This window comes from Salmo salar, unplaced genomic scaffold (genome assembly GCF_965601325.2).
Source record: "Salmo salar unplaced genomic scaffold, fSalSal1 ptg000712l, whole genome shotgun sequence".
Classification (NCBI taxonomy): domain Eukaryota; kingdom Metazoa; phylum Chordata; class Actinopteri; order Salmoniformes; family Salmonidae; genus Salmo; species Salmo salar.
In genome coordinates this window covers 705001-717754 of record NW_027675472.1, presented here as the reverse complement: position 1 = coordinate 717754, position 12754 = coordinate 705001, and the positions used below count along the sequence as shown (strand labels likewise).

The 12754-nt window shown below is 42.3% G+C and overlaps 1 protein-coding gene across 1 annotated transcript in view; it reads left to right on the top strand.

The window, feature by feature from the left end:
- The first annotated feature begins 9930 nt into the window (after window positions 1-9930).
- Window positions 9931-12754, top strand: part of LOC145877198 (tripartite motif-containing protein 16-like) — a 9305-nt gene continuing 6481 nt past the window's right edge. The window contains exons 1-2 of the mRNA XM_082972489.1: window positions 9931-10612; window positions 11045-11140. Of these exons, the coding sequence (XP_082828615.1) occupies window positions 10016-10612; window positions 11045-11140 (693 nt within the window). The 5' untranslated portion in view covers window positions 9931-10015. The remainder of the gene's footprint in view (window positions 10613-11044; window positions 11141-12754) is intronic.

Genomic DNA, 12754 nt, shown 5'->3' with positions numbered 1-12754 from the left:
ATGTAACATGGCTCAGTGTTAAAATGTTAGAGCAGCACATTGGTCTGAACAAATCCTCTTAGTGAATGTCCCTTAATGAGAAACAATTATCAAAATGAATGAGAATATTGCATTTTGAAATGCAAATACTATTGAGTCTGTAGACAAATTGAAATAGTGATTAGGACGTCAGTGGATCTGCGTGAGGGATGCATCAGATGAATTAAGGCATTTTGGAGGGGTTGAATGTTGCACCATTGATAAAGCAGATCAACTGAGCTAGGGTTAGAGTTAGGAAGAAAACTACAAAATGGCGCCATATTTGTAGTTCACAACTCTTAAGCCTGACTAACCGATGTCTTTATATAGCCTTGCTACTCTTATTTTCAAATGTATTTTTACTGTTGTTTTATTTCTTTACTTACCCCCCCCCCCCCCCCCACACACACACACACACACACACACACACACACACACACACACACACACACACACACACACACACACACACACACACACACACACACATACCTTTTTTCGCACTATTGGTTAGAGCCTGTAAGTAAGCATTTCACTCTAAGGTCTGTTGCATTCGGCGCACGTGACAAATAAACTTTGATTTGATTTGAGACCTATTTATTAACATAAAGTCCACCACTGTAAGAGTCCTCAGTTGTAGTGAGAACATTGTGTCATATGTTTAAGGGGGGTTTCATGACTGTGATTCCAAAATGTTCCAGTGCTGAGGAACTGTGTGTCATTATTTTCCCAGTACGGGAAAATAAAAATGTATGAAATGTATGCATTCACTACTGTAAGTCGCTCTGGATAAGAGCGTCTGCTAAATGACTAAAATGTAAATGTAAAACTGTAATGGTTTGAATACACCTGGGCTTTCTGTGAAGAACTACAACTCCCTGTTTCACGTTGCATCGCGTCCAGCAACCGGAAATGGCGCCGGAATTGTAGTTCTAACCCCTTTGTGGTTTAGTAGAAAGAGGAGGAAGGGAAGCGCTACTAAGGTACACAATAGTAAATGTTGGTAGACAGAAGGTGCTCTTTGGTAAAAGGGGTGAGTAGGTCATCAAAAAGAAAGGAGGACCAAGACACTCTTCATATAATTGATTAAAATGCCTTTATTAGTATGGCATGTTCAATAGAAACAATGTTTTTGTTTAGAATAATTATTTATTAAATGTGCTACTTTGACCCCACCATGGCCTCCAGTCTCCCCTCTCCTGCAAAGTGAATTTATCTGAAATGACAAGGCTTGATCTCTGAATGTGTTTCTCTGTAGGCTACATACTGAAACCTTAAAGCTACAATCCTTAGTTCCTAAACCCATTATTGGACCATTAAATGTTGCAGGAGGGTCACGACTTCCGCCGAAGTTCGGGCAGCGTTCGACGTCACCGATCCACTTTTCATTTTCCATTTGCTTTGTCTTTTTCTTACACACCTGGTTTCAATTCCCCAATCAAATCAAATCAAATCAAATTTATTTATAAAGCCCTTCGTACATCAGCTGATATCTCAAAGTGCTGTACAGAAACCCAGCCTAAAACCCCAAACAGCAAGCAATGCAGGTGTAGAAGCACGGTGGCTAGGAAAAACTCCCTAGAAAGGCCAGAACCTAGGAAGAAACCTGGAGAGGAACCAGGCTATGAGGGGTGGCTAGGAAAAACTCCCTAGAAAGGCCAGAACCTAGGAAGAAACCTAGAGAGGAACCAGGCTATGAGGGGTGGCTAGGAAAAACTCCCTAGAAAGTCCAAAACCTAGGAAGAAACCTAGAGAGGAACCAGGCTATGAGGGGTGGTCAGTCCTCTGCTGGCTGTGCCGGGTGGAGATTATAACAGAACATGGCAAAGATGTTCAAATGTTCATAGATGACCAGCAGGGTCAGATAATAATAATCACAGTGGTTGTCGAGGGTGCAGCAACAGGTCAGCACCTCAGGAGTAAATGTCAGTTGGCTTTTCATAGCAGATCATTGAGAGTATCTCTAGTATCTCAATGACTTGTTCATTATTTAACCCTCTGTTCCCCCATGTTGGTTTGTGAGTGATTGTTTGTTTGTAATACGGTCCGTTATTGTGGGCTCGTTTATTGCATTGTGTTTGTGATGATTTTGAGTAAATTACATTTTATTACTCACATCTGCTGTCCTGCGCCTGACTCCTCTACACCAGCTACACACAGGCCATATTACAAGGAGCCAGGCGGCATCAGCTGCAGAAGTTATTAATTTATTTAAAGATGACAATGGTGATCTAGATATTCACATGACAATATTTACACAATAATCTACATTGAGTTGCCTAGTTAAATAAAGGTTAAATAAAATATATTTACAAACTCCACAACTAACAGGTCAATAAAAAGACAATACTTTAGAGGAAGCAAACCTGTCTATTCCATTAGACTCTTGGGGTATATCAGGCTCAAGTCAGGTTCTCCTCACCATGACACCAATAGTAAATGACCTGCAACAATGGCCTGTATCACATCTAACAATTAAACAGAAATGTGCTTCTTTCAACCCCAAAAGAGCAATAAAACATACCATTATAAACAAAGGTTCAGGAATACAATGACATCAATTAAAAAGCAATGGACATGTTAAAAACAACACACCATCAGCCTCATTCATCTATTCCTCCATCAATATCACCATCGTTGTTGTAGTCATCACCCTCAGCCTCATTAATCTATTCCTCCATCAATATCACCATCGTTGTTGTAGTCATCACCCTCAGCCTCATTCATCTATTCCTCCATCAATATCACCATCGTTGTTGTAGTCATCACCCTCAGCCTCATTCATCTGTTCCTCCATCAATATCACCATCGTTGTTGTAGTCATCACCCTCAGCCTCATTCATCTGTTCCTCCATCAATATCACTTTCTACTTTTAAACTCGGACAAAACAGAGATGCTTGTTCTAGGTCCCAAGAAACAAAGAGATCTTCTGTTGAATCTGACAATTAATCTGGATGGTTGTACAGTCGTCTCAAATAAAACTGTGAAGGACCTCGGCGTTACTCTGGACCCTGATCTCTCTTTTGAAGAACATATCAAGACTGTTTCAAGGACAGCTTTTTTCCATCTACGTAACATTGCAAAAATCAGAAATTTTCTGTCCAAAAATGACGCAGAAAAATTAATCCATGCTTTTGTTACTTCTAGGCTGGACTACTGCAATGCTCTACTTTCCGGCTACCCGGATAAAGCACTAAATAAACTTCAGTTAGTGCTAAATACGGCTGCTAGAATCCTGACTAGAACCAAAAAGTTTGATCATATTACTCCAGTGCTAGCCTCCCTACACTGGCTTCCTGTTAAGGCAAGGGCTGATTTCAAGGTTTTACTGCTAACCTACAAAGCATTACATGGGCTTGCTCCTACCTATCTTTCCGATTTGGTCCTGCCGTACATACCTACACGTACGCTACGGTCACAAGACGCAGGCCTCCTAATTGTCCCTAGAATTTCGAAGCAAACGGCTGGAGGTAGGGCTTTCTCCTATAGAGCTCCATTTTTATGGAATGGTCTGCCTACCCATGTGAGAGACGCAGACTCAGTCTCAACCTTTAAGTCTTTACTGAAGACTTATCTCTTCAGTAGGTCCTATGATTAAGTATAGTCTGGCCCAGGAGTGTGAAGGTGAACGGAAAGGCTGGAGCAACGAACCGCCCTTGCTGTCTCTGCCTTGCCGGTTCCTCTCTTTCCACTGGGATTCTCTGCCTCTAACCCTTTTACAGGGGCTGAGTCACTGGCCTACTGGCCTAAAATTCCTAAAACATAACAACAGTGACAGATGTGACAACATTTCTAATCAATACTGAAATTCTATGCTTAGATTATTGATACAATGGTTTACCTGGAAGAGACTGTGCAATTTCTTCCATTTCCCTTTTTGCCTCTGTTGCGACTTCTGTTGCTGGGGAAACCCTCTATGGCAGAGAGTCCACTACATCAAAACAACAGGAAATGTTAGGAACATCACTAGAGTCAACCAGCATCAAGTAAATGAATAACAATTCCAAGTGTACTAACGTAGCCTCTGGCGTTTTCCCATGGTGGAGAAGTGCATCAGTCAGGAGGTCAATAAGATGGGACGGCCTCATTTCTTTGGTGACCTTCCCAAAGCGCCTCAGATACGACCACAGCCTCTCCATCTGCTCCCCATCTGCCAGTCCAGCACCTTCCACATATCGGGTGTTGAATTTCATCTAGAAATATAAAATCATGTCATACCATGGTAAAAGGGTTATTTGGTTAAAACCTTATAAAATATGAATTAATACCTACTGATAATATTAATGATCCTGTTCAAGTACCTGACATGGCAAGTCATGTCCATCAGCATGGAAACCTGGAACAACCAATTTGGTCCCATGATTCAATTCAGGAAAGTTTCTCTAAAAAGTTATGGACAAAATGTTCATGTTAAAACTATTGTTGGAGAAACTGCTTTTCAAATGTTAAAGTCAATGAGATCTTGTATAAAAAAGGTTTATTACTTGCACATGTGGCTGCATCTGGCATCAATGTCCTCCATGAAGATGAGGTTGATGTTCTGGCCTCTCATCCCCTCCTTCATCTCTCAGCAGGTTCACTGCATCTGGCATCAATGTCCTCCATGAAGATGAGGTTGATGTTCTGGCCTCTCATCCCCTCCTTCATCTCTCAGCAGGTTCACTGCATTTGACAAACTACAGAAGAAGTACATCATTATCTGCACTAAATAACTAAATACAATTTACTAAATTAACTAAATTAATCAACACTGAAATAAAATACTGAAAAAGAAACTGAAAAAAACTCCTTATTACTGCATCCCACCTTTCACCCTTTTTCATGTTCAGGAAGTGAAGCTGGTGGTCATGCTGGCAGGAAACCCCAACACGCCTGTCTCCTACAATTTCCTTGTTTTGGGTTTGGACCTGATGGCATTGCCTGCTTGAAATCCATGGCAACCCTAAAATATCTATAATAATATAAAGCACAATACAAGTATTATGTACTGAAATGCTTCCTTGCAGGTTAACTTCTTGACAATGCAACAACAATAGAACAAGTCAGTAGCTAAGTTAATAAAAAGAGTACTACAATAGTAATAAACCCTTCATTCATCAGTATCCTGAACATAGCTGGGTGTTTCTGGGATAGAGGGTTGATATTAAAGTCAGTACTACAATAGTAATAAACCCTTCATTCATCAGTACCCTGAACATAGCTGGGTGTTTCTGGGATAGAGGGTTGATATTAAAGTCAGTACTACAATAGTAATAAACCCTTCATTCATCAGTACCCTGAACATAGCTGGGTGTTTCTGGGGTAGAGGGTTGATATAAAAGTCTATATATTCAGCAATAAAAGTCTATATATTCAGCAATACAGTAAGATTCTGAGACACAATCACTTCCTATTGGTCAGCCGCAGGGAACCGCCCACATCTCTGAGACACAATCATTTACTATTGGTCAGCTGCAGGGAACCACCCACGTCTCTGAGACACAATCACTTCCTATTGGTCAGCCGCAGTGAACCGCCCACGTCTCTGAGACACAATCACTTCCTATTGGTCAGCCGCAGGGAACCGCCCACATCTCTGAGACACAATCATTTACTATTGGTCAGCTGCAGGGAACCACCCACGTCTCTGAGACACAATCATTTCCTATTGGTCAGCCGCAGGGAACCGTAAACGTCTCTGAGACACAATCACTTCCTATTGGTCAGCTGCAGGGAACCGCCCACGTCTCAGGAGATATGTATTTTAGGCAGTAAGTACAACTGCCTAGGCCTTGGAGAATCTGGCCCAAAAAGACAGACCATCTGTTTATCTGTAATGTACTTATCCTCATACAGTTTATCTCCTGGATTCATCTTTGTGTTTTCCGGTTGTGTTGAGTGGGACAATGGAACATAGTGTTTAACATGATCCTATTGTCTATTGGCTTCAAGAAGATATTCACTTTATCCATTACAACAATCTGAGCCCCTTATCTGCTGGTTTAATCACTATATTTCTAGAGCTTGATTTTTAACCATTTGTAAGGTTAAGCTGATAAAAAAGGTCTGGTTCTGAATTGTGAAAAGGAAGCCACATCCCTACGTATCAGAGTCTGTATAGTTTCTGACTCCAACTGAGGTTCCCAATGTGAGGGGTTTGGAAATAGTATCTGAGGAAAATCTGTTTCATATTCACAATGATCTGATAACTTCAATCTTCTATGATAGACGTGTAGATCCCTCCAGAGCTCCTCCCAGTCCACCTGTTTAGGAGTTGGTATGAAAGTCAGTCCACCTGTTTAGGAGTTGGTATGAAAGTCAGTCCATCTGTTTAGGAGTTGGTATGAAAGTCAGTCCACCTGTTTAGGAGTTGGTATGAAAGTCAGTCCACCTGTTTAGGAGTTGGTATGAAAGTCAGTCCACCTGTTTAGGAGTTGGTATGAAAGTCAGTCCACCTGTTTAGGAGTTGGTATGAAAGTCAGTCCTCTTTCTAGAACCTCACTCTCGGCTTGGTTGAGCCCAATGGGACATTGCTGGTCAAGACCTCAAATGGCTTGTGAAGTAGTATGGACATATTGATGGAACAAGGTCACTAAACTGGTGGATAGACAGGGTAGATCCAAGAGCCTCTGCTGTCATCTAGAGGGGGTTTCTCTGTACTGCTTGACACATGGAGACTCAATGGAGGCCCAGTGCAAGTGCTCAAAGTAAGGTCCAGACAATTGTTTGTCAGGCTGGGATCTATAAAGCAGTATGTTCTTCAATTAGATGCCAACTAATATTCATACAGGGACAATAGGAAGAATGGTGGTCCTAATTCATACAGGGACAATAGGTGGACAGGAGGAAGAATGGTGGTCCTGATTCATACAGGGACAATAGGTGGACAGGAGGAAGAATGGTGGTCCTGATTCATACAGGGACAATAGGTGGACAGGAGGAAGAATGGTGGTCCTGATTCATACAGGGACAATAGGTGGACAGGAGGAAGAATGGTGGTCCTGATTCATACAGGGACAATAGGTGGACAGGAGGAAGAATGGTGTTCCTGATTCATACAGGGACAATAGGTGGACAGGAGGAAGAATGGTGTTCCTGATTCATACAGGGACAATAGGTGGACAGGAGGAAGAATGGTGGTCCTGATTCATACAGGGACAATAGGTGGACAGGAGGAAGAATGGTGTTCCTGATTCATACAGGGACAATAGGTGGACAGGAGGAAGAATGGTGTTCCTGATTCATACAGGGACAATAGGTGGACAGGAGGAAGAATGGTGATCCTGATTCATACAGGGACAATAGGTGGGGCAGGAGGAAGAATGGTGGTCCTGATTCATACAGGGACAATAGGTGGACAGGAGGAAGAGTTCTCCTCTTGACAGTTGTAGCACCATGCTTTTGCTGGGAATTGTCCACTGTTGGTATCTAGTTTTAGCTGAGTCCTCAGTCAGAATCCATGTGGTTCATTTCAAAGTTTCTTAAAAGATTAAAAGTACATTTAAAAAAATGCGCTCCTGACATTTCATCACAATAGGCTTCTTCAGACAATGGACAATGGACAAAAAGTAGCCAATCAAAAGCGATGAGCAGCAGCAGCATCATCAAACCCGCGAGGCTGCCGGCAAGCCCAACAGTGATGATGCTGCCGAGCTCCAGTTAGCTCCGTGTCCAGAGTCTACCCACCCTTCCACAAGCCCAACAGCGATGATGCTGCCGAGCTCCAGTTAGCTCCGTGTCCAGAGTCTACCCAGCCTTCCACAAGCCCAACAGTGATGATGCTGCCGAGCTCCAGTTAGCTCCGTGTCCAGAGTCTACCCACACTTCCACAAGCGCTGTCAGGATAATGTCTCCACAGCCCCCTCCACCTCCGACTGTTCCTGAATATCTAGGAACAGAGGAACCAGCCCAGATTAGACTAGAATCCTACCGTAGACACAGGTTTTCTGTCCACAAACCTTCATTTAATAACAACTGGTTCATATGAAGAGAGTGTCTGGAATACTTGGTTACTGAAGATGCGGCATTGCTGGAAGTTCTGTGTGGGGTCCATCTATTGTTCAACCCCATTAAAATGACCATAAAGTCAATATAGAACCTTTAAGTTAATAAGATCAAACTGAACTAACTGCCATCTTGAAATGTTGAAAAAGTGTTTTTAAATAGCTCAGTCTTATCACTCAATATGAGTCAAAATCTGTCACTTCCAGGAGTGCTCATTTTGTCAAAAATGAAAAAATGAAAAAAATAACAACTCACAGCTGTGTTAATAGACCCAACTCAAACATCTGCTATCTTGAAATGTCCAAAAAAGGTATTTAAATGGGCCTACCAGACATCTTCTTGAGAGAAGATAAGGTCAGGGATCTCTCTGGTCACCCACAAAGCAATTTCCTCCTTCGGCCGTCTCTCCTTCCAGTTCTCTGCTGCCAATGACTGGAACGAACTACAAAAATCTCTGAAACTGGAAACACATATCTCCCTCACTAGCTTTAAGCACCAGCTGTCAGAGCAGCTCACAGATCACTGCACCTGTACATAGCCCATCTATAATTTAGCCCAAACTACTACTTGTTCCCCTACTGTATTTATTTATTTATTTATTTTGCTCCTTTGCACCATATTATTTATATTTTAACTTTGAACTTTCTTCAAATTATAAATCTACCATTCCAGTGTTTTACTTGCTATATTGTATTTACTTTGCCACCATGGCCTATTTATTGCCTTTACCTCCCTTATCTCACCTAATTTGCTCACAATGTATATAGACTTATGTTTTTACTGTATTATTGACTGTATGTTTGTTTTACTCCATGTGTAACTCTGTGTTGTTGTATGTTGTCGAACTGCTTTGCTTTATCTTGGCCAGGTCGCAATTGTAAATGAGAACTTGTTCTCAACTTGCCTACCTGGTTAAATAAAGGTGAAATAAATACAAATGTATATACTGTATTCCAGTCCTGGTTCATCCTATATAACTACTGCTGTCCACTTCATATGTATATAGTGTATTCTAGTCCTGGTTCATCCTATATAACTACTACTGTCCACTTCATATGTATATACTGTATTCCAGTCATGGTTCATCCTATATAACTACTGCTGTCCACTTAATATGTATATACTGTATTCTAGTCCTGGTTCATCCTATATAACTACTACTGTACATCTACTATTCTTCAGATATACTACAGATGTACTCCAAATTGTCTATGCATCACATCACAGTATACAGTGTATATATGTATATATATATATATATCATTGCTTGTCCTAATATTTTCATTGACTTCTGCCCTCTGTGAGCTGGGAACACAAGCATTGTTAGATATTACTGCACTGTTGGAGCTGGGAACACAAGCATTGTTAGATATTACTGCACTGTTGGAGCTGGGAACACAAGCATTGTTAGATATTACTGCACTGTTGGAGCTGGGAACACAAGCATTGTTAGATATTACTGCACTGTTGGAACCAGGAACACAAGCATTTCACTTCACCCACAATAACAACTGATAAATATGTGTATGTAACCAATAAAATAAAATGTGATTGTATTGTTGAAAGTGTTAGATAATTCTCAATCCGTGTTGTGTCTTGTCTAAGAACAGCCCTTAGCCGTGGTTCTGTATAATAGCCATATATCACACCTCCTCAGGACTTATTGATTTATAAGGCATTATAAAGGTGATTAAAATAATGATACATACATACTTCGTAGAAAACTGTTACCCTTCATATATTCTAACAACTCACATTTTAAGATTCATTATGTCATTTGTTCCATGTTAAGGGCTCTAACATTGGAACAAAACTATTTGTCTCCCTCTTGATGTTGCTTGCAGTTCCTCTCTCTCTTCCTGCATTCCTCTAACCCCTCCCTCCCTCCCTCTAACCCCACCCCTCTGGCAGAACCAGGAAGTCCCTCCCCCTCCCACAAACTCTCTTCTGAGGAAACGAAACTGATCTGAGTCTCTGTGTCGTCTGTCTGTGTGAGAGTGAACAACCGTCCAAATGGCTCAACAGGGAGTTCTGCTGGACCAGGACCAGTTCTGTTGTTCTGTCTGTCTGGATCTACTGAAGGAACCAGTCACCATCCCCTGTGGGCACAGTTACTGTAGGAGCTGTATTGAGGGCTGCTGGGATCAGGATGTTCTGAAAGGGGTCTATAGCTGTCCTCAGTGCAGACAGACCTTCAGTCCGAGGCCGACGCTGAGTAAAAATAACATGTTGGCTGAGGTGGTGGAGAAACTGAAGAAGACAGGACTCCAGGCTGCTCCCCCTCCTGCTCTGTGCTATGCTGGACCTAGAGATGTGGCGTGTGATTTCTGCACTGGGACCAGAAAGCAGAAAGCCCTCATGTCCTGTCTGGCGTGTCTGGCCTCTTACTGTGAGACTCACCTCCAATCTCACTACGAATTTCCTGCTTTGAAGAGGCACAAGCTGGTCAAAGCCACCGCACAACTACAGGAGAAGATCTGCTCTCATCATGACAAACTGCTGGAGGTTTACTGTCGTACCGATCAGCAGTGTATCTGTCTGATGTGTACAATGGACGAACATAAAGGCCATGATACAGTGTCAGCTGCAGCAGAGAGGACTGAGAAACAGGTAAGACCAGAACAACTTGTTGGTGACTGTCTGATAAACAAAGAATTAAAGATACAGTAGGAACTAAGGCTGTTTGAATATGAGATCATTGAAATGAAATGGATCCTCAGCAGAACAAATATGAACACAAACCTTGAGTATATAGATATGTCAACCCAGATTCTCCAGATGTATCACCATTTTATAATGTCAAACACTATTATCATTCTGAATGCCCTTTTATGAGTCCAAAGTTCAGTCTCAACCTGTTGATACATGTAGTCCTACCATAAAAGCTATAATCATTCACATAGCAACAAATAAATATCATTTAGTAAATGGACCATCCATTTTTTAGACCTTCCTCTCTATGGGCCCTATGTCACATTACTATACTATTGATCTACTGGACTAATAAAGCTTGATAGCTCATTGAAGAGTGATTCTCCACAGAGGCAGCTGGGGATGAGTCAGCAGAAGGTCCAGCAGAGATTCCAGGAGAGAGAGAAGGAGCTGAAGGAGCTCCAACAGGCTGTGGAGTCTTTCAAGGTGAGTATTGTTGACCAGAGGAGACACACCATTTCACCTGTCTCCTCCAGTCAGAGAGAGAGAGAGAGAGAGAGAGGTAGAGGGGCCCCTATCCAATCCCACTGACCCGACTGTTGGGAACAGGTTGTCACTGCTGAGGCAGTGAAGAAAGTAGAGGAGGATGGGTCAAGGCTGAGGGATCCTGAGAGGATCCCTGTGAGTAGTAGATCTGTGACAGCATAGAGGGATGGGCCAACCAGTGATATATGCTTCAGTAAGGTTGGCTTCTTAGTGTTCATAGCAATGGTTATCAACTGTACCGCAGAAATGGAATGTAAATCACAGAAAAAAAATATGTTTTGGTGGCAGCTGCAGAGAAGTATTTGGTCATACTAGATTTGACTTCAGAAGAGTTCCAGGGTGTGTTGAGTGGTGGTGTCCCGTCCTCCCAGGCCGTTGGCCTGGTGCAGGAGCAGATAGGGTCAAAGTAGTGGAATGGGGTAGTGGGTTTTAATGAGTGTAGGGTTAGTTGGCCTGGTGCAGGAGCAGATAGGGTCAAAGTAGTGGAATGGGGGTAGTGGGTTTTAATGAGTGTAGGGTTAGTTGGCCTGGTGCAGGAGCAGATAGGGTCAAAGTAGTGGAATGGGGTAGTGGGTTTTAATGAGTGTGGGGTTAGTTGGCCTGGTGCAGGAGCAGATAGGGTCAAAGTAGTGGAATGGGCTAGTGGGTTTTAATGAGTGTAGGGTTAGTTGGCCTGGTGCAGGAGCAGATAGGGTCAAAGTAGTGGAATGGGGTAGTGGGTTTTAATGAGTGTAGGGTTAGTTGGCCTGGTGCAGGAGCAGATAGGGTCAAAGTAGTGGAATGGGGTAGTGGGTTTTAATGAGTGTAGGGTTAGTTGGCCTGGTGCAGGAGCAGATAGGGTCAAAGTAGTGGAATGGGGTAGTGGGTTTTAATGAGTGTAGGGTTAGTTAGAAGGGTGTTTTTTAGTATTATCATAATTTCCCCTTTTCCCATTTTGTATCCCATAATATCATGGATTTATATTATAGTCCAGTTGAGGCAGGTGAGATGCCTTTGGATATACGACGTAATAAATTGTCATTAGCTTATTGGGTTGAAAGGCTGTGAGGTTGAGCATCCCACTGCTACTGTTCTAGATGACTGTTGGGAATATACTAGTAGACAAGGCAGTGGTTTTGGTTGGACAGTTGGAAAGCTTGCTGATGAGAGTAGTTTCAGGGAGTTGGAGGTTGGCCCTTTCTGTGGTGATAGGGGATGTTCCTCCATGGTTACTCCCAGATCCTGTTGTTGATCTAACCTTGGTAGACAAAAGGAAAAGATTGGGTCAGAAGTCAGTGATAAAGGGAAACTGGTTGACAATTACATTGGTAGAAGTTGTTATGCTTTTTTACCTCTTTTCACAGATGGATCCAAGGGCCCAGATAGTGGGCCCACAGGAGCAGGTGTTTACCTTCCTGAATGTGATGTGCAGATATGTAGAAGACTAACAGATGAACTGTCAGTGTACTCAGTTGAACTGTTGGTGATAATAGTTGTCCTCCAGTGGGTGGAGGACGTACAGCCTGTTAGAGTTATAGTATCCTCAGATTCTCTGTCTGTATTGAATAGTTTATC